At 34.7% G+C, this 22,872-nt stretch overlaps 1 protein-coding gene across 2 annotated transcripts in view; it reads right to left on the bottom strand.

The window, feature by feature from the left end:
• The window catches only part of IDE (insulin degrading enzyme), a 99,651-nt gene that overhangs the window by 39,134 nt on the left and 37,645 nt on the right, over nt 1–22,872 (bottom strand). For both annotated transcript variants that reach the window (XM_006925948.3, XM_025042249.1), the window contains exons 5-10: nt 9,194–9,316; nt 4,496–4,608; nt 3,857–4,019; nt 3,049–3,141; nt 2,510–2,601; nt 1,455–1,535 (exon numbers count right to left, since the gene is read on the bottom strand). In XM_006925948.3, coding sequence (XP_006926010.1) covers nt 1,455–1,535; nt 2,510–2,601; nt 3,049–3,141; nt 3,857–4,019; nt 4,496–4,608; nt 9,194–9,316 — 665 coding nt within the window. The remainder of the gene's footprint in view (nt 1–1,454; nt 1,536–2,509; nt 2,602–3,048; nt 3,142–3,856; nt 4,020–4,495; nt 4,609–9,193; nt 9,317–22,872) is intronic.

Below are 22,872 nucleotides of genomic sequence, written 5' to 3'. Positions count from 1 at the left end.
TCTAATACATCAAATCCATTATTTTATACCCCCCTCTTTCCTTCAATAAAATTTTATTCCACTAGAATATTTTCTCAATCTTTTCTCTTTACAACTACACTTTAAGCAGTTTCATATTGTGGCATATAGTTAATTCCCAAATACACTTACATTATAGAGAGCAAAATCGCAATTTTTTCCAGGAAGGAATATGAGTACTATTTCTGGCTAAAAACTGAGTTCTTGGTAATGAAGAAAATTTGATGGTTAAATGCTGACACCTATAGGACTCTTAATATAAAGTACATGTGTTTTTATGAACAGAATTTTCCTCTTAAATTTCCAGGAATGAAATCAGACAAGCACTTAGAAAGTTGATATTGGGGGAAAATGGTTTATATTTTCAGCTAATGTAGAAAATAATGTAGAAGATGCTTTTTAGTAAGAGCAACTTTTAATATACTGAGACAGAATGATTTATTTAACAAATATTTAATGAACACCTACTCTGTACCAGGCATTGTTCTAGGTGTTGCTGTGGACACAATGGTAGGTACGATAGATGATGTCCCTGTTCTCTAAGGAGCTTATATTCTAACCGGGAGGGAGGCAGACAATAAACGGATACTGTCATTATATTGATAGGTGCTATGAAGAAAATTGAAAAGGGGCAGGGGTATGATTGGGAGGTCAGGGAAGGTCTATATGCAGAGGAGACATCTGAGTGGAGACCCAAAGGAAAAGAAGAACCTAGCCATGCAAAGATCAGAGAGTGTTCCAGGTAGGGAAAACACCAAATATAAAGGCCCTGAGAGGGAGGAATAAACTTAGTGCTCGAAGATTAGGTAAACAGTATCACTGAAGTAGAATGAGAATAGGAGAAGTGGGCTGGGGAGTGGTATGGAATAGGATCAGATAGGCTGGGGTTAGATCACCTTGAAGGCCAAGGTAAAATTTTGGATTTTATTCTAACTCTGATGAGAAACCACTGAAGGACTTGACACAGGAATGAAACAATCTGATTTTGGTTTTCACAGGATCACTGAGGCCAGGAAAATAAACTATGGTGGGACAATAAAGAAAACAGGGAATCCAGGTAAGAGACTATGATGGTAGCCCAGGTAAGAAATAGTGGTAGTTCAGACTAGGGTGGTAGCAATGGAAATAGAGAAAAGTGAATGATCTATAGCTTTAACATAATTAGCAACTGATACACTGTAGGACTGAAAAATATTTAAAGCCAATAAGCAAAATTCCTATGTAATTAAAAATATTACAAATGATAATTTTTAGGATAGAAATTAAGATTTTTTTAAGCATGTTTTGACATCAAGGTTTGCCTGATTGCTTCAAAGTCTAAAATTTTATACTGCAGCTTCAATTTTTATCATTTATGTCGTACTGTAAGTAAGATATGCAGGATCTCTGAAATACTCTACAAACCAATATATACAGTAAAATAACAGCAAACTTACATGCAATATTCCTGCGATCTTAGAGGTATAACCTCGTGGCCTCTCTTTATCTTTAAACCTAAAAGCAACAGCATTCAAGTCCTAAAATGGGAAGTTAATCCAAATAGACATAAGTTAAGTATTATTTTAAAATACCTTTTTTTTAGTGTTTGGTTTGCACTCTAGACTTTCTACTCCATATTCAGTTTTATTACGCTTTCTATAAAATTGCTATGCTGGATTTAGAAATGTATAGAACATGATGAAAATAACAAATATAGAATATGATTCTAAAGCCAAATTAGTCAAAGAATTAGGAAAACTGTGTGGAAAAACCTTGTGAGATCCAACAGTTGCACAGATGATGATTTTGTTAACCCATTCAGAGAATTGCACACAGATTAGAATTTACTGTCATAAATTTCAGAGATTATATCTTGAAATTTTACCTAGATAAAGACGATTTCTCTCACCCTAAACTATATTTCAGAATTTTGATAGGCCTTAAATATAAAGTACATATATTTTTTAAACCCTTTTAAAAGACTTAAACTTTTTGAAAGACAAATACCTTTTGTTTCATGCAAAAAAAGAATCAAAAGAAAAAAGAAAAAAAGATAGCCAAGCTTTTCCATATATAGAATAATAAAATCACTTTTAAGACCATGATCATATATAAAACAATTCATTCTTTCCTTGAGAGTTTCCTACAGACTTTTATAACCAGATCTGAAAATGATGGAGCTCATGCAGCTTCAGGCACAGTAAAGTAAGCCCTGATAGATACAAGCTCAAGAAAGTGCTGGCTTTCTTCTGAGGGATAGAAAAGCAATTCAGTTTCTTCCCTTTTCCCTCCTGAAAAAGGCTATAATGATGTCTTAACTCTCAGCTGTGCCCCAGGCAGCCAATCAGACTAGTACAGCTAAACCTTAACTAAAGTTACTATGCACTGCAAAATTTTACTTAGATTAGGAGAAAAAACTTCAAGTTTCACTGGGTTTTAAATTTAAATTAATTCACATATACATGTTTTCTGAAAATTTTCCTTAAGAAAAATTTTGGCGAAACAAAAGTACCTTGCACTCTTGGAAAACCCATTCTTGAGGTCCTTCTGCACGTAACTTCTGAATGTATTGAAACATGTGCAAAATTATATCTTCAACATGTACTGGAAAAAAGGGGCACACTTAAAAACCATTCAGTCCTCAAATCCTTTAAAGCAGTGAGCTCACTCCTAAGGTAAAGCCAGGTAAGGAGAAGAGGGTCCCTCTTAGAAAGGAAGTTCTCACCTCCCTGAGCCTGGGTTTTAAGGTCCCACACACATGGCCCTCCAGGCTCTGGGATATGTGACAGAGGGGCTTTGGGGCAGTAAATGAGTAAATGAAAAGCCAAGTCCACATTCTACAAGTGTGACATAATGATCAGTCGTTAAGGTGGGAAAATCAACCATGAAATGAAGGCCATGTTACACATGAAAAATACAATGGATAAATCGTATGAATTAAAGTGTTTATAGCTTTACAACATAAAAGAGATCCACAACATAAAGAAGTTAAAAAAATAATAAATCATATGAAGTTAAAATTCATTCAAAAACAAAAAAGTCAATACTTACATAATCCTTCCTCAGTCAGGTCCACGTTAATGATAAAAAACATAAAACCTCGGGCTCCTTCCTTCTGCCCGCCAACAAGAGTATTTACCCAACCTGTAACATTCAAAGGACGTCAACATGAATGCATGGATAGCTTCTTCTAAGATAAAGAATTTTTTATAAATTCATAGTGTATGTTCCCAAAAGAACAGACCTCTTACAGAAAACAGTGGAGAAAAAAAAATTAGAAAAAAGTTCAGAAAAACAGTTTCGAACACTGCAAAAGACTCAAGGGATTTTTGGGTTGGGAGCTTTCCTTGGGACTCGTCAAGTCAGTTCCCAAATTGAGAGTAGATATCACTGTGCATAAATGTTATGTAAATGCAGAGTCTGAGCTGAGAGGGGCTTTAGAAATCATCTACTGACTAGATCCTAGTACACCCTCTGGTTTGATGGATAAGAACAGGCAAATAAATAATGGGTACTAATGTTTCACAGAAATGGTAAAGAATATCCAATGTGAGCTTGCATTTTTTAACTCCTTTTTTATTTAAAACATGCACCACAATATTTTGTGAAATATCTAAACTTCACTGCTCAATACTGAGGAGTAAAACAAATTATATATATTAAAAAAACAAACAAACAAAAAAAAACAACAAAGCAAAAAAACAAAGCACACTAACAACCACCACCTCATCCTCTCTTAAATCCAAAACCAGTCTCACCCAAAACTGTTCTTTCACAGGAAATATTTGAGAGAAATGACAGCCAGAGTAAAAAGATATGGTGGGTACTACACTCAGAAGCTGGTGCCCAAGAGACTTACCCTTGGATTTGAGTTCTGATAACAGACTTCCAGGACCTTCATGCCCAATGAGATGACCAAGATAATGACCAGGATTTGATTTGTAGTATTTCTGAAGGTCAGGTATGGGAAATGTCACATAAAGATTCCTAATATCCTTAATGGGTACTATTTTGTAAATTTGCTGGGGAAAAAAAAAATCACAAAAGATTCACTATGTACAACTCCTACTATATAAAATATTAACAAACTATGAATAATACCAATTTTCATGGAAGAATCCCAAATTCAGGAGAGAATCAACTGCCAGAGAAAATCATACTGACTATAAAGAAATAAATGACCCAGCCTCTTTCTTAGTGGAATGTCATATAGTTGGTATGTAGTCTGTTTGGTCCCCTGGGCCACGCAGCTACATACTCTGGATGCTTGCCTTCTGGCACTACAGCATAGCTTTTACAGGCTATAGCTACCAAAACTACCATTAGCAAGCAAAGATCAGACCAAATTGGTATCTTTTTGGTAATACATGTTCCTAGCAAATGTGAAATTGATTATCCAGATAAATATTAAAAATTCCATCTGCTCTTTGGTAAACTAGGTATATATTAAGTCCATTAATTAAAAAAAAGAAAAGAAAAGAAATATATATGCACTTACTTTAAGGTGTTCTTCCTGGAAAGGGTGTTCAGGGAATTCTGGCAATGGGACATTTTTGTTTTCTACTTCAGAAAATAACTTTACCACTAGATTAGTCAAGTCGTCTAAAGATTCTACAAGAAAACAGATAATGAAAACAGAACTTAACCTAATCGCAACATATGACAAGTAGCATTCAAGACCTTAGGATCATATATATGTGTATAATATCACTACATTGTATACCTTAAACTTACACAATGTTATATGTCAGTTATGTCTCAATAAAGGTGACAAGGGTGGGGGAGGGAACCTTAGGATCTCCTGAAAATTCTCAGGAAAGGAAAACCTAGAATTAAGAAACTGCTTTTGATAAAATTGTAGCACTCAGTTAAGTCCTACCAATGCCTATAACTTCTAAAACTGCTAAGCGATACTGAAGATTATACATCATGTGTCTGGCTCTGTATCTTTAAAAACCTATTTCTCAAATGTTATCTTGCAATAAATTTAAAAGACATATTAGAAACAATAATAGACTAATTAGGTGCATTTGGAAACTGACTATTTTATCTACGATTCCCAATAGGTATATTCTAAACCGTCAGCTAATATATTGTGATTCAGTTTATAAATAGAAGTCTACACCCGTTGATAAAAGTCAAACCTTAGAATTTGAAAGTGATTGATTTTGGAGGGAATAGAATAAAATGGTGAAAAGAATCTTGGGTTGAGGGATCAGGGAATTTAGATTCTAACCCCAGCTTTACCAAGCAACCATGGCAACTGACTGCTTGGACAAAGTGCTTAACCAGTCCAGGTTCTGTAAAATGAGAAAGTTGGCTAGGATGATCAAATGTTTCTTCTAAGGTCTCACATTAAATGATTCTGTATCATAACATACCAAACTCAAAGGCTTTTAATGGCCACTTAAATGAAGTTCTGCTATGTTATTACCTACCTACATTTTTAAATAGAGTTATACTTGCAAAAGTTTATAAAGTTATATGTATAAGATGTTCACTGCAGCACTATTATAACAGCAACAAAAACTGAAAATGACCTAAACATTTATCAGTGTGTGGATGTTATGAAACATTTGAACATTGGAATTATATGCAGCGGCTAAAGAGGGAGATATATATATATACGCTAATATAAAAATATCTCAAAGCTCTATTAAGTGAAAACTAACAGGCCATGTAGTAGAATCTCACTTAATTTTTATAAAACTTTAATTTTTATAAAACAATGCCATGTAGTAGAATCTCACTTAATTTTTAAAAAAACATACATATATATAAGTATATTAACAAAATTCTACTTTTGGAAGCATAACAAAATGACTTAAGGTGATTATTTTTGAAGAGAGGACACAGTGGTCATAGGATGAGATGAGGAAGAAGATTTTGATTTCTATTTTATACCTTTCTCTGTTGGATGAAATTTTTTCTGTGTATACATATTACTATTATTCTAAAAAGAAAAAAGTGAAAAGGGGTTATCTTTTTATAAACAAGATAACCACTTGCCTTGATTCTGTCTCAAAAATAGGCTATTTGTAAATGGTATAAACGTTCATCAGTTGTTACTGTCAGGAAGCATGTGGATCAAATAAGAAATTTCCCTTGATATTCTATGACAACATTTTGAACTTTTCCATGAACTCTTTAGAGAGCACCTAATCACTATTTGAGAATTGCCTTTATATAGTATGAAATTCTCTTCTAGGACTATGAATGTGGGCATTTGCACTTTATTTATAAAATACATATTTTTTTACTTCAAATTTTTTTGACATGTACGAAGGACCTCAAAATGTCCAGAACCAAATAAAAGGCAGACCAGTGGCTGTTTGTCATATAGCAAATGAACTCAGGAATGAAGCAGGTATATTTGGAGTGAGAGATGTCAGAGCTAACTCTGACATAAAGAGACACAGATGGGACACGTGACCTGACAGCGAGGCTCTTTAGAGCAAGGTTCTACCAGGCGTGCCTTTCAAGTATTTCTAGCATAAAAGCATAAATTCCCAATGTAGCTTTTTAAAGGTAAGACGGCTATACAATACTCCACAGTCTGTCTTCACCATTAAGCTGTAAGCTACCAGAGATCAGTAAACTGAGTCTCATTCACCTTTACGTATTTAGGACTTGGCAATCCCCGTGTCCATACTTGATAAGTACCTAGTTGCCAAGAGTCCAGGTAATTAGTGCTGCCACAACTAGAGGAACTGGCCCCATGGGAGAACAGAGAAAAACTTTTTGTCCCTTTGTGACAGAGATCCTTCCACATGGTAACTCTTCCTCTGCCCTCCTCCTAGAAGAAGGAACGGATTATTTATTAATCCTCTAAGAGATCCTGCTTCCTCCTAACAGCGCTGAGCTGTAAGAACACCTCTCCCAGATCCCTCATCAAGTCCACTGAGAGCACAGGAGGTCAGTCACACTGAGAGAGTGATGTGTACGTGATCAGAGAACTGAAACACATCGTTTCTTTTAGATGACTTATTCTGCCACTTCCACTAAACCAAGAACACTGAGGGCAGGGCTCATGCATCAGCTATGTTATTACCAGCCTAATAAGTGCTTATTGAAATCATGTGTGTTATCTCAATATGACATAGACAAAAATACAGCTTAGGCACCTATTCTCAGCACTAGGCTCTAAATACCAAGTGTTATTTAACACTCTAGACCTACCTACATTTAGAAAGCACACAGGATTATAAAGTACACTTTATATGCTGAGTGAAATAAGAGAAAGATAAATACCATATGATTTCACTTATATACAGAATCTAAAGAACAAAAGAAATGAACGAACAATGAAAACAGACTCACAGATACAGGGAACAAATTGGTGATTGCTAGAGGGGAGGGGGGTGAAAAACATGAAGAGATGAAGAAGTACAAATAAGTTGTTACAAAACGGTCACAGAAATTTACAGTATAGCATAGAGTATATAGTCTATGGCTATGTGTAGTGTCAGATTGGGGGATCACCTCATGGATTGTATAAATGTCTAACTTTTTTAAATTTAAGAAATAAAGAAATGGAAAAAAAAAGTACACTTTTATTACTACTATTATTATTATTATTATTATTATTATTGGCCCTTACTCCTTAGACCCATTTTATGTCCTAGTTCCCCAATACCAAGTTAAAATATATATAACTTTTATTTTCTATTACAAAAGTAGCATTTGCCAATAGCAGAAAACTTAGAAAAACAAAAGCAGAAAGAAGAGAACAAAAGTCACCTGTAATCTCATAATATAAGATGTTAAACGTAGCCACCATTTATGGGGCGTTTGCTGTGTGCCAGGCACTACGCCGAACACTTCTTCCGCATCGTCTCCATGAAATCTCACAACAGGTGTGAGGTGCCACCTCCATTTTACAAATGGAAAAACTGAAGTTCAGAGAATTGAAGTAACCTTGTTAGCTCACAGCCACGCAACTGAGTAGACAGTGTATTTGGAATTCAAACCCAAGCTGTCAGACTCTGGAGCACGAGTTCTTAACTACTACACCACATTATTAAATTTCCAGTATGTGTCTTTCTACTTTCTCTTTAGTCTCCCATTTGTGTGTTAGAATTTTTTATATTTCCAAATAGGATCATATAGCACATTAGTGTTTTTACAGTGCTTTTGTTGTCTATCTAATATACTAAGAATATTTTCCAATGTTATTAAAATGGTGTCAAAAAATTATTTATTCTTTCAATAGTCATTTACCAAGTGCCTATGACACACCAAGTACCATTGCAGGCACAGCACAGGGGACAAAGCAGTGAATGAAACAGTTTCTATTCTTAGGTAACTTACATTCTGGTATAATAGACAACAATAAACAAATATTTAATATTTCAGGTGGTAATAAATATTATAAAGAAAAATAAAGCAGATAGAGGACAGAAAGTAGGAGAAAGGATGCTATTTTCTATGATGCTCTATTATATTGCTATAACATCACTATTTTAACCAATCTCTTATTAATGAACATTTAGATTGTTTCTAACTTTTCACTAATAAATATTATACTAACAGAAATATCCTCGTACATTTCCTATTTGAACAACTCTAATTATTTCCTTAGAATTCATTTCTAGAAGTAAAAATATACTTTTTAAGAGTGGCGCATCTTATTAAACTGTCCCTCCCAGAAAGTGTAGAGCATTTGTATAAATTATATACACCACCACCAATACAAAGGAGTACCTCTTCTCCATAATGGGTATTACTTAAAACAAAACACAAAATTATGGTAATTTAATAGGGGGAAACAATATATTATCATTAGTTAATTTGCATTAAAAAAATTAAAACTTTGTTGTTTACATTACAAAGTTTTCCTAGTTTATCATCATCTGTCTTTTACTATTGTTTATAGTTTTCAAACTATCAGATCGAATATGGCAGTCTTTTCCTTTATACTTCCTTTCCTTTTTATATACTTAGAGCTATTATTAATTTAAATTTTCTTCAGGTCTCCATTTAAAATCACCTAAGCTTTTTTTTTTTTTTTTTTTAAGAACACAGTGAGTTAGAAACAAAATTGCCCTCCACATATTCTCCTACAAAGAGATCATTTTCAAAAGCGTCTGAGCAGATGAAAGGTAGTATCTTATATCCTTCTTCTAAATACTTCGAAAAAGCCAAAATGGAACACTTTTATTATTCAATTCCGAGAAAAAATTTTAAGGATTCTTACCTCGACCTAAAACACAAATAGCCATTAAGTTGGACGAATAATAAGTAGAATGGAATTTCAGTAGTTCTTGTCTTACATCAATGCCTTCTTGGTTTGGTCTAGTCTCTAGGGTATATTTGTTACCTGAAAGGGAGGAAAAACATTTCTTAAAAATAGCAAAATATGTGGTCTTAAAATTTTGTAATTATTACTGACACTGCTATAAAGTGAATTTAAAAAAACAGAGTTCAAACTAACTCACATATTGATTAGTTAAATATGTTTGAATGTAAGCTGGATAAATGAGACAGTATAGCACAAACCAGTAACACTTTAAACTAGAGTATTCTCTCAGGAGCTAAAAGTGCTTTATAAAAATTATAGTTCTTAAAATTCCTATGCGATGGTAGGCATTATGAGCACTTATAAGACAAAAGGAGATCCACATGGCCTCCATTCACACTTACTTTAATCCCCTATGTGCTCTATAATTAATTGAACATAATCACTGAGGGATCTTTTTGGAACTTGCCAAGTTACTTGTGGAAAGAAACATCCTATTCTTGGCTGAAGCATTAAATCTGTGATGTGAATTCTCATGAATTTGATCTAGATTGGTGAAAATAAGATACGATGCTATTTTTATGTCTCAAGTGATGTTAGTAAACCACTATCTCTTATGAAATCCAATAACTAATAAAATTAGTATAAAATATGCATGTCAAAAGCAAACAGCCAAACTACCTTTCTAATAAAGATCCTGCAATTTAAGAGACTGAGATGGAATTTCAATGATTAGTGTCTCTCTAAAAAGGGCATCTTGACTAGAAATACCATAAAATCCTAATATAAATTTTATTATTGTTCCTGCTTACAATACTACATGTGCTCCTGTCTTTCATCTGCAGAGATGAAACTATGGCAGAACATATTCTTGATGTGATTTTCCCCCTTGGGTTATTATAATGGTTAATGAACTGACATTGAGAGTCCCTTTCACAGAATTGGTTATCTACAGAGAGCCACCAGATGGTGATCTCATACCCAGTCTTTAGACCTGTAGAGCTGCATGGGACTCTGAGCTAAGAGTCATGCCCCCAGAATACTTGACTCAACAGATCTAGTGGACAGAGTGTGCAAGGAACAGTCTAGCAAATACTAAATAATCTTTTTCTAGTCACAAAGCAATGAAATGTACTCATATTCACTAGCAGTAGCCTGCTGGTCAAGTTTCCAAGTTCTTAAGTGGTCTTCTGGGTTTCTCACTAAAGTTCCATTTCAATTCCTGACTGGCTCTCCACATCAGGTCCTGGGATACCCCATCACTCTATCTGGGGTATTCAGATGCTCTTAAAAGTATCCAGAGTTCCAACTCTTCAGGGAAAAAAAAAAAAAAGATTTTTGCTGGGTAATAGCCTGAAGTTCTCTCACATTACGGTGAAACTTTAGTATTGATGGTGCTTCCCTTTTTCACTAAATAAAGAGTCTAAAAGCCTCTGTTCGAGAGCCACTAGTCCCTAGAGCTTCCTTGGTCATTTACACTGCCAAGCTCAGATTTCTACACTATATGGACAAAGATCAACACACTGGGACACTCAAGTTGGGAGAAATTGCATTTTATTTCAACAGACTAGAAATGTGATAGTGTTAGAAACCAGATTTTTAATTTAAATGGGATCTGATTTGCAAGCTGGTCAATATTCTGATTAAAAAAAAAAAATCTCATATCAAAGTTTACGAAGACTAAGATCACGACCTCAATCTAGAAAGTAAAATTCTTTCAGGTTAACCAGCTCTAGCTCATTCTACTTTGATTTTAATGTATCTGAATATCTTATTCTAATCTCTACCCTTTATCTTTAGGTCCATTTTAAACTACAGAAGTAAAGCAGGTGCATATACCAAACACACTAAGACTTAGATCACTGGCAAAACACTGACAATGTTATATTAAAAAGAGCTGAAGGACTACGACGGAATATTATACAGCAAAGAGAATGAATAATCCACTGTTTGTATGCAACGGTATGGATGAACTTCACAACTTTAAGGCTGAAAGAGAGAAGACAAACACAAAAGAGTATACACTGTATCATTTCATTTGTATGAAAGAAAAGCTAATTTGGGTTTTGAGAAGGCAGAATAGAGGTTACCCTTGGGTCGGTGGATAGTGACTACACAGGGGCACAAAGAGGGCTAGTGAGGTGCTGGTAATGTTCTGTTTCTTGACTAGGTGCTGGTTCAGAGGTGTGTTCAGGTTTTGAAAATTCAAGTTGTACATAAATAGCAGTATATTCATTCAACTGATTCAAGGTGCAGCAAAAGTAAAAGCAATAACAATTTATCAAAGCCACATATACTCTTCTGTATATTTATTATACTTGAACAAAAAGTTAAATGAAAAATGAGCCAAAGGTGTCATGGTCAACAGCAATCTGGCTCACCTAAGGTACAAAATCTAATGATATTGCATCTCTGGCCAAACTGGTAAACAGAGACAATCACATTTGTTCTGAAAAGTGGCTTTTAGAATGACAAATAGATGTCATTCTATGAATCCACATATTCATTTCTTTGCTGCCTAGATGTTTTCACTCTTTCTAATACATGATGACAGAAGGGAACAGTGGTCCATTTGGGAACAGAGCCCAGACTGGCATGTCTGTACCCTTAGAAGCTCCTGAAGTAGAAAGAGGAAAATGTTCTCCATTCTCTTGGGGTCAGGAAAGTCTGCTCAATACACAGAGAAACATGAACACTAAGTACAAATGGGCCAAAGAGTTAGGCTTGCTATTTATTAAGTTTAACCCTTTTATAACCATCCCTTTAAAAGAGTTTTCTAAAAACAGGAAAGCTAGCTGGTGAAAGTTCTCAAGAAAACAGATGAGTAAATGAAAAGCAGGACATAATACACAATTCCCTAATTAGGCCTTAAATTACCTAGTGAACTCTGTAACTGTCAGTACCATGATCCCCAGGTAGGGAGGTGCAGAGAAACAGGTACTGGCTTTGGTGTTGGCAGAGCTATCACGTAATCCAGGGTCAGTCATCTTCGGCTGCATGACCTTGAACCCGTTATTTTATTTCTCTTAGGCTCAATCTCCTATCCTGACATTGGTAGCCTTACACCAAATTAGAAAACAAAATACATGTAAATAAGCATAAGACTAATATTTAACATTCAGTAAATAGAATGGACGGTCTGATGACACAAAGTGCTGTTTAGGGATGCAGCGAAATGAGAACTCAGACACTGCATGAGGGAGTGCAAATTGAATCAACCACTACAGGAAACAATTTGGCAATATCTGTTAAATCTGAAGATGTACATGTCCTACTATACAGTAATTCCACTTCTAGAATTCCACTCCCAGCACCCTAGGGAATCCTATGTACAAGGAAACACGTATAAGGAATGCTCACAGCAGCACTGTTCCATTAATAGGAAAATGATAAATAGTGGTACATGTGTTCAATGAATTTTTCAAATAGCAACAACAATAAAAATAAAAAACTTATCAGAGACACACTTACCAATATGGAAAACTCTTAAAAATATAACATCGAATGAAAACAATACAGTGGTAGGGATTACTCACAGTAAAATACCATTTTTATAAAAATTACATGACATATTGCTTAGAATTAAATACATGACTAGTCAAATTTTTATTAAAAAGCATCAGAAATGATAATCACAAAACTTAAGATAGTGGTTATCTGTCAGGACCAGGGAGGAAAATGCAATTGGAGAAGTACATATCGGACGTTCAAACTGTATTTGTAATATTTCTTTAAGTAGTGTGTTGAGAATAATCTGGCAAATGCATTTGTATCTTTTATGACAAATAATAAATCTGTACATACAGCAGAAAATTAACACAAAATAAACAGCAGCTACTACTGCCATGATTTGAACTATAGGAGGGACTCCTGTCTTCTGAGTATATCATAGAAACCATGGCACTAAAATAAAGAAGAAAACTCAGTAAAAGATCCAGATGACTTTCCTCTACCTGGGAGTCCATATGTAGAGGACAATGTGAATATGGCTGGGATAACAAACACCGTTCAGTCTCTAGACACATACTGTCCTAATTTATTGCTAATTCAGCTGGGTCATTTCTATCAAATTAAAATGCTGCTACCAAAACCCTGCATCCTACCTATTTGGCTCTGTCCTCACTACAGTGAGCGCCAGTGGTGGACTGAGGACATCAGAGTGGCTGATCCCCTGGGATCCTGCCACTCTGGGCCTGCTGGGAGAGCACTGGTTTGGCAATTGGGAGTTTCAGGGTTTCTCGTCCTGACTCCATCATGCAATAATTAAGCAACCTTGGGAAAGCTTCCAAATATCTCCAAGGGGTCATTTATTTGATCTGTAAGATGGGGTAAAATGGGTATACACCCAGTTGTTAAGAGCAAGGGCTCAATCCTTGACTTCTTAGTTTCCCAGCAGTGGGACACAGGCAAGTTTCTTAATCTATATAAACCCATTTCCTTATTCACAAATAATAATAATAAAAAAAACAACCTCACAGGATTGCTGTGAGGATTAAATGACCTCTGTCAGACATGATCACTCAACATCAACTTGGGTTGTTGGGAAGCTTATGAAAACTCATAATGTATATGAAGAGGGTTTTGTAAATTGTAAAGCTTCTACACACATGTGTTCCACCTGAAGAAGTGGATACAGAAGGTCATTAATCGGTTTGGAAGTTAGGGGGCCACCCACATTCCAGGCTCCTCACTGCGAAATCACAGAAAGCAATTCAGTGAAAGAATTATTTTTGTGATTTGTTCCCCAAACTATAGTTCTCAATAAAAACTCTATCTCTGGGGGGGAAAAAAAAGCAAACCATATTTTCCATCCCTGTCACAGCCTTTGCCCTATGAGACGATCCCATTTGATACCAGCATTTGTTAAAGGGGTGCTTCAGTAAATGCTATTTTATATTTTCATTGTAACAATTACTTTAAATTCTATTTTCTAAAAAAGCTTACAAACTCAGTACTAATGTATATGAATGCTGATTTTCAAGGAAATAGAATTTATTTTTCTGAAGCTAGCCATAAATTTCTTACACTATGTGGGAAGGACAGACTTTGAAGTTTTAGAAATTTGGTTTAGAAACTAGAATTGTCTCCAACTGTATGTCTGATAAGGTTCTCAGGAAAAAGTCAACTTGATAGTTACAATCATGAAAATGTTAAATATTCCCTAAAAACCTAGAATTTTAAAGGGTAGTTTAATACAGCTACAGTTAGTTACTTGGAATTATTATAAACTTTTTTTTAAAGCTCTTTCTCCTTGGTGTAGCAATTTTCTAAAAATCTTGGAAGAGACTAAAGCCTTTTATATATAAATTTTCTTACAAAATTTAAAAGAACAATTCTCCTGTAGGTGGGTAAGTACACGCAAGTATAAGACGCGAGTTATTAGAGAGTGAGAACTTCATGTGAAAACCTTTTAAATACCATAATAATGCACCTTTACACTTGATTAATCCAGTTCTAGTTTTCCACAGACACATTTCCTGGCAAGGAAAAAAAAGACAATAACAAAATCCATGGAAAAACTTAGGGAATAATAAATGACTAAGTGGGATGAGACATATCAAATATTTTTATATCCATGAACTTATCATGATACTACAAAAACAAGTTAGTCATCATTCAAAGATGCTAGAGAACCAACTCATTATTTTGAAAACTGGTAAATGAAGAGAATGAATCAAATGTTTGTCCTACCTTTCCTATAACAACTGTACCAATGGGTAGCCAAATAGTAGAAAAGGAACATTTTTTTAAATAGCAGTATTGAAGCTAATCAATGAGAATAATAGAATTAGAATCAGAGAGGTGATGCATTAAGAATCAATGATTGCAACATCATAAATAGAAAATTAGACATTTTATGCCCCTGATGGAAAAATACATCTCCACCTATGAAGCCTGGTCCAAAAAAGCCAAACATGAATCTGTTCAAGTCTCTATATCCAACTGCTGAATTGTGGAAATAGAGAGGACAGAGGACATGTTAAACTACATTGCTGGGGATGCAATCAGCAAAATCCATGCTATGAAAAGTTCTATACAACAAACCACCTGATTCTTTAGTGAATAAATTCTCAGGGGGAGGGAGTAGGGGAAAGATAAAGAATGAACCTATAGATTAAAAACTTAAGATATATCAATCAGTAACATTTGAATCTCATGTGAATCCTAATTTAAATAAACTTTTTAAAATTATGATTTTTATGAAAACTAGAAATTTAAACACTAACTGGATATTTGATGTTAATGGTAATTGTATTTTTATGTTTTTAAAAGTCATCTTTTTTCAGAAATATATATGTTAAAATATTTGTGAGTGAAATGATATGATGTCTGGGATCTCTTCAAAATAATACAGGGGGGTGAATGGGAATGTAGATCAGTCAGGACTGGCCAGAGCAGAGTGATGCATATATGGATGGGGCTCATTACAGTATTTTGTCTACTTTTGCATGTTTCAAATTCTTCACTTAAAAAGAGAAATGGTGGGTGAGGTGAGGGGTAAATGATTAACTTTCATTAGCATCTGATTTTGTGTATCATTATCAACACCCCAGGATCAGGAGTCACTCGATTACCTTCTGGTACATGTTCCACAATATTTTTTGGTTCTAATCCTTTTTCTTATCCTATTCCTTCCTACTTTCCTACACAAAAGCATCCTTTGTTATAGCCAAACTATTCTAACTTATGTTCTTCCAAAGACAATGGACTCACTCCTTGGTCTTTGCTTCTTGTCATGGTTTTTGGGGGTCATCTAACAATATTGCAAACAATAGGCTCCGAGTTCAGACTGACTTGATATCAATCCTACAACCTACACAGACAATTCTGCTATCACCCTACCTCCCTCCTCCCTGTATCCCCCACAAGGCTATGGAACTTTGGTCTAATTATTTTCTCTCAGTATTAGTTTCAGCATCCATCAAAGGGGATGATGAAATTTCAGTGGTAAACGTTAAGCGAAATCATATTAGTAAGTAAAACATCTACCACTATGTGGCACTTTAAATTTATTCAATAAATATTACTTTTTCTTTTCCTTTTGAATGGCTCTTCCTTCTGCTTAAGAAAGTCCTACCCACCCTTCAGGAGAAGTCAATTTGTAACTCCTCTGAGATCCTGAAGAATTTAATTCTAGGCAATCCTAAAGAATAGAAAAGTGGTTATAAGCACTAGATCTGGGTTCAGATCCTGATTCCAGCACTTAAAAACTGAGTGACCCCAAATATTTTAATTACCTTCTTTGAAGTCTTAGTTTACTGATCTATAAGATGGAAATAATAAGAGCATATACCTACTGGAGATATTGTGAGAATTAAGTTAAATAATCCAGACAAAGTACTTAGCACAATATACAATAGTGAGGAGGAAGAAGAGAACAAATAGATAATGATCCTGGAAAATCAAAGCAGAGATGATGCTCTAGTGAAATCGTGGGGTTGCCTTGCCTCTCCAACTAAACTATTAGCACCTTGAGTGTAAAATATTGATTATACTTCTTTGCATTTTCTAATGCACTTTATATGTAAGGGGACTTTAAAAAAAAATGTCAACTGAGAGAGAGAGAGAGAGAAAGAGAGAGAGAGAGAAATAATCTGGGCCCACTTATAACACCATACTCAGATTGTTATAATCCTAGAGTACATGCTACAAAGCATACTAAATAACAAGAAAAATGTCACTGACATCTGAAATACAGCACCACCCTCTATTTCAATGTGCTCTCCCCCCACTTTGCCTTTCATTCCACCTATACATGAAGGACTGCCTGTTTTGTTCCCCTCACACACATTTTGACTTCCTCCTTTTATTATTTTACCAGCTGACTAAACCCAGTTGCTCCGACAGTGTCTGTGGGGTTATGTTTAGAGAAAAACAGATCACTAAAGAATAACTAGAACTTTTTTCCCTTTCCAGTTCCAAACTACTTTGAAAAATTCAACTGCTCCTGTTTTTATTCCATGAAAAGGCAAAGAAAGGCAACAGGGCAGAGAGAAGTCATCCGATTTATCAGGAACTATGGAACTAAAACTAAAGGCATATGTGAATGATAAATGAAGGGGAAAAGCCAATTTGGACACCAACCATGGGTTTGATTTAAAAAGAGAACGAGAATATTTCTCTAATACACTCCCCTATTGTTGGTTCATCAAACCTACTGGCTCTTTAAGCAGCCCGTGGCTGGCTCTACTCTTTCTGCCAAGGACCTTTTCAAAGTTTTGATGTCTTTCACAGCTAACAATCAGCTATTATAGTGATTATGAATGCTACTGTCATTTATTGAGCACTATTATGGCCCGATGTTTTTGCTAACCCTTCACGTGCACAATCTCCTTTAATTCTCACATTAACCTGACACAGGAGGAAACTGAGGCTTACAGAAGTTAAGAAACTAGCTCAGACCTCTCAGTGGACCAGTGGTAAAGCAAAGGTTCAAACCTAGTACTGCCCAATTCAGAGGCCAAATCTTAAATCACCTAGGAATATGCCAGTGGGAGGTGGGATTCCTGGCTGAAGTCTGAGGCTAGGAGAGTCACACAGGGATTCGATGAAGACATTATATGTGGAGACGGATTAGCACAGAAGATCTGTGAAAACAACTTTCAAATAAAGTAAGCGACTCAAGACAGAAAAAGTATTGCCGGATGGCAGCTTGAGAATGTGAGAACTCTGATCATGGGAACCCAAGATAGCAATTTGAGAGCTTATCTTATTTGGCTGGACAAAGGTTTGCAAAACTGAATGTGAACTAAGACAACACAGGTAACCTACATGTTTCTTTTGACACGAACACACTTGAGTAGTAAATACACACAGTTCTCACACACAAAAGTATGTTCTCTCCTGCTTGCCTTGAAAAGTATTAACCTTTCAGTCTTTCATTTTCCGATTTTTGTTAGATGAACAGGTACACGAAATATTTCATATTTCTCTATTAATTTTTAAATTGTGAAATACTGAAACACAATGAAATACAAAATTAACACCTGTGTATTCACCAGTTTTATCACTCTGCTCATTTTGCCTATTTGTTAAAACTCTTTTCCCCCTCCCCCAGTAATAAAATATCAGGGACAGAGCTCAAGTCTCCTCTCTCCCTCCCTCCCCCCCCCCAACCCCCCTCATCTTTTTCCCTTCTCCCCTCCCTCTCCTTCTTCCTCTCCCTTCCTCCTCTCTCTCTCCCCAACTCCCTCCCCATGGATACTAATCAGAATTGGGTATTTCATCATTTTTGTGTATATTTTATACTATTTTGTATACATAGACATTAACATTATATAGTACTATTTTGCCTGTCTTTGAATTATATAGAAAGCTATCATACTAAGCATATTCTGCAACTTGCCTTTTGCTCAAAATATTTTGCTCTTTACATAGTTTGATACATGAGTTCTAGCTCACTCATTTTAACTGCTGTATGAATAGACCAAAATGTATTTATTAATTTATTCAACTATTGACAGACATTTTAAATCATTTCTTATTTTTTGCTATTTCAAAAAAATGCTTGAGGAACATTCTTGTATCTGTTCCTTGTACACAACTGCTAGAGTTGTTTCTCTCTAGGGTGTATGTCAAGAAGCGGATTCCCTGGGTAGACGGGCATGGCACAGGGATCACTTTATTAGATATTACCAAATGGCTTTACAAGGTGGTTGAACCAATTAGTTTTCCACCAACATATATGAGTTTGTTCTTCTACATTCTCATCAAGACTTGGGTTTTGTCTGACTTTGAATTGCTGCCAACCTGATGGGTGTGAAATGGTATTTCATTATTATTTTATTTTGTATTTCCTTGATTACTAATGATCTGAGCATCTTTGTTAAGTTTATTGACACTCAAATACCCTGTTCTATGAAGTCCATATTCATATTCTTTGCCTAATTCTCTAGTGAGATGTTTTGTTTTTTACTTATTTACTTATAGAAGTTTTTATCTGTTATATGCTTTGCAAGTATCTTCAGTGGATATGTGGCTCGTCTATGTTACTGTGTCTTTATTGAACAGAAGGTTTAAAATTTAATAAAGTCATATGTACCTTTAAATCTCTGGTTTATCACTAAAAGATATGGTTTGCACTTTATAAGCTTAAGAAAATTTTTTCTATCTTAAAATTTTTTTTAAATTTCTATATTTTCTTTTAAAAGTTGCAAAGTTATCTGTCTATAATTAAGTCTAATAGGCTTGGAATTAATTTTTGTGCATAGTGTAAGATAAGATCTAATTTTTCTTACTTCTACATGGATAACTAATTGCTCCTGCACCAGTTATCGAAAGGTCTATTCTTTCCTTACTCATTTGTAATGTACCTGTGTCTTATGTGAGGTTTCCATATATTTGTGGATTTGTTTCTACCATCTACAATCTGTTCTACTGTTATCTTTGTGTACTCCTGTACCAGTTCCACTACTCTAACAACCAGAACGTCATAAGAACTCACGGTATCTGGTAGAAGTAGTCTCTTCTTTTATATTCTTCAGAATTATCTTAGCCATTCTTGGCCCTTTATTCTTTCTTATGAATCTTATAATTAGATTATTAGGTTCCTCAAAAATTTTTTCTTGGGCTTTCAAATGGCACGGCATTAAATTTAGATAAATTTGGGGTGAATTTACATCTGTGATATTGAGTTTACTCATTCATAAACATGATTTCTGTCTCCTTCAAATCCATTCTTTTATATCCATTATATATTTCTTACTCTTTTGTTAGATTTATTTCCAAATAACTTAAAGCTATTTTTATATTGTGAATGAAATCATTTTTCCTCTAGCATTTTTCTAATTGATTACTATGGATACAAGAATGCAATTTTAGTGTGTTCCTCCTCTTTTGGCAATCTTGGTGAATCATTTTTAATGGCTGACCTGAACCTTTTCTTGAATATTTTTATGCAGACAAGCCTATCATATCGAAATAAAGAAAGTTTTCTTTTACTCCTTTCTACCTCTTACCTATCACGTTTCGTGCCCCACTGACTTATTGCAACGATTGGTACCTATAATATAGCTGAACAAAAAAGTGATTAGAAGGCATTCTTGTTTTTTTTTTGTCTTTCAGTGGAAATCCTTTTGAAACTTCACTATTAATCATTATGTTTGGCATAGGTTTTTACCAGCTCAAGAGTTTTTTGTTGTTCTGTTCATGAATGAGTGCCGAGTTTTATCAAATGCTTTTTCTGAATCTACTGAAATGATGTCTATTTATCACCTGGGGTTACTTAAACTGTGATTAAACATTTGATCATAATGAAATAAATTTAATGTACTGGCAGACCAGATTTTTTTTTTAAATAAATAATAAAACAGAGAGTACCAATTATATCCCAAGATGTAACATAGAAATAGTTTGGTAAAACTTTTGTTTCACCTACTAACACAAACATATATATGAATTCTGAGTTGTTAAGTAAAACATCCTTCTTACTGTGGGTTATATTTTTTAAAAAAGTTTAAAAGCTACTGATCTATACTATTTTTGAAGCATGAAAAACCACTGTAAAGGACAAACATTTTATTGTAAGGTTTTCTAAAAAACAAATATCACAATGTTTAGCTATTGTTCATCTAAAAATACCCAGATATTTTATTTAAAGATAATTAGTTAAATAATATTATTTTTAAAATATTTTATATTTGAATATTACCAATATTCAAATAACAAATTATAATCCCTTGATGGGCATAATTGCTCACATTCACAGAAATCTGATGTCACTCAAAAGTAACAGCAATAAATTAAGCATGAACTGCTGACAAGGACTCTTCTTCAAGGATCACTTTTGCAAATTTTTATATATGTATAATTTCTAGGGCTAAGGTATACAGCTTTTATATTTTCAAATGTATCTGACTTTAAAAATAGACAGAACCTCTATTCCAAAAAGTTCAATGTTACTTTCTATTTCCAAAATTAGAAGGTAATCTGGCATTTGCGCTACTTATATCACACTTTCTGTCCTGTTGTAGTGAGTCTGGCTTACTCATCTCCTAGCTGTTTATACTACCTCACCCTTTGCTGACTAACTGCTAGCCTGGTCAGTAGTTATAAAAACAAATATGCCCTCAAGCTCCACCCACACACACATGACCATTCAGTGCTCTTCTGTGCCAATCACTCCAGAAACCTTCCTTTAGGACATTTTAAGATTTTTCTTTGCTTGTGACCAGAAGTAATATTACTTACCCTGTTCATTGGATTTATTTCTGGAAGATGAGTGGCTGCTTCCTGATTATGCTGATTATGATTTGTCACCAGTGAGGCTAATTAAAAGAAGGCAACTCCCAAAGAGGAGCTACAACATGTTCTGCACAATAGCACCATTGCTGGTGTAATTATCTAACCTAACAAACAGACTATTTAAAGGACAATAATCATTTGGGCGCAATAACTTTGAAATTTATTTTTTTAAAACTCATATTTCCTCCTTTATATCCCACGTGTATGCTGATGTCGTCTACAAAAGCCACTTTGCAAACAATTCGACGTTTACAGATATTTTAGTAACCATAGGATTCATCTTAGTAATGATGCTGACAATAAGTACCAAGTACTGTAAGTCTAAAGAATTCAATATCACTGCTTCTAACGGCCATTTTTAAAACTTCTTTTAATTCTGTAAAGCTATGCTAACTCCGTGGCTGCTTCCGGATGTATTAGAACAGTATTCAAACTGTCTTTATAGTCTTAAATAAAAGTCCCCCAAGTTAAATTACATAATAAACATAAATTTGTAAGTGCACGAAACAACCTATTACTTTTATGTAATGTTATAATCCCCAAAGCAGTATTTTTAAAATTAAAGCAACTTGTTAACAACAATTACATCTGGTAAGTAGGATTGGCAGGAGTAGATAAGGAAAAGGGAGACTTTTTGTTTTTTAAATACTTTTGTACTGTTTAAATATTTAAACACTTTTTAGTAAAAAACTGAATAGAGAAAAAGGGTACGATTATAAAATCAAGAATCTCCACATTTGTTTCATTCTAGTCCCTGTCATCCCCACCCCTAATCTCTTTCTAACCTGTATCACTTTGAGAGTAGGGACCTTGTGTCTTCAATAGTGTTCTACCTCCCACAGAGCAGGTGCTATGCATCTGGATGAGCACAGGTAGAGGCAATGGGAGCAGGAAGATTCAACAAGCATTGAAAATAGCTTTTCTGTTTAGAAGTAAAGGGGACCAAAATTTTGCCACATGAAGCTGCCTTTGGGGATATTAAGTTGTTTATTAAGAAACAAGATTCAGAAAGAACCTCTGACTCACCCCCTTCCTGCCTAAAAGATTCCTATGAAAGGTCTACACTAAGAAGGGAATTTTAGGATGCTCCCTGTAGCCTAATTTGAATTAAGAATAGTAAATAAGAAGGCTTTAGGCAGGGGCCTATTAGCTAGATACCCACTGTGTCCCATTGTTTCTGAGTTGTCCGGCAAGAATTTGCCTGCCATGTGTGTTCCCGTCTTCCTCAACTATTTGTAAATCACCGATTCTCACTTCTGAAATCTAAGACCCTGTTCCCTCCCCACCTTTTCTCTATTGCCCAAAATATCACATATATCCACTGTCTTAGGAATTTTCATGCTTATGCAAAATAATGGATGTGCATTATTAAAATTTTATTTTCTCCTGCTAAT

Source organism: Pteropus alecto, unplaced genomic scaffold (assembly GCF_000325575.1).
Source record: "Pteropus alecto unplaced genomic scaffold, ASM32557v1 scaffold88, whole genome shotgun sequence".
Taxonomy (NCBI): Eukaryota; Metazoa; Chordata; class Mammalia; order Chiroptera; family Pteropodidae; genus Pteropus; species Pteropus alecto.
This window is presented reverse-complemented; position numbering and strand designations above follow the sequence as displayed.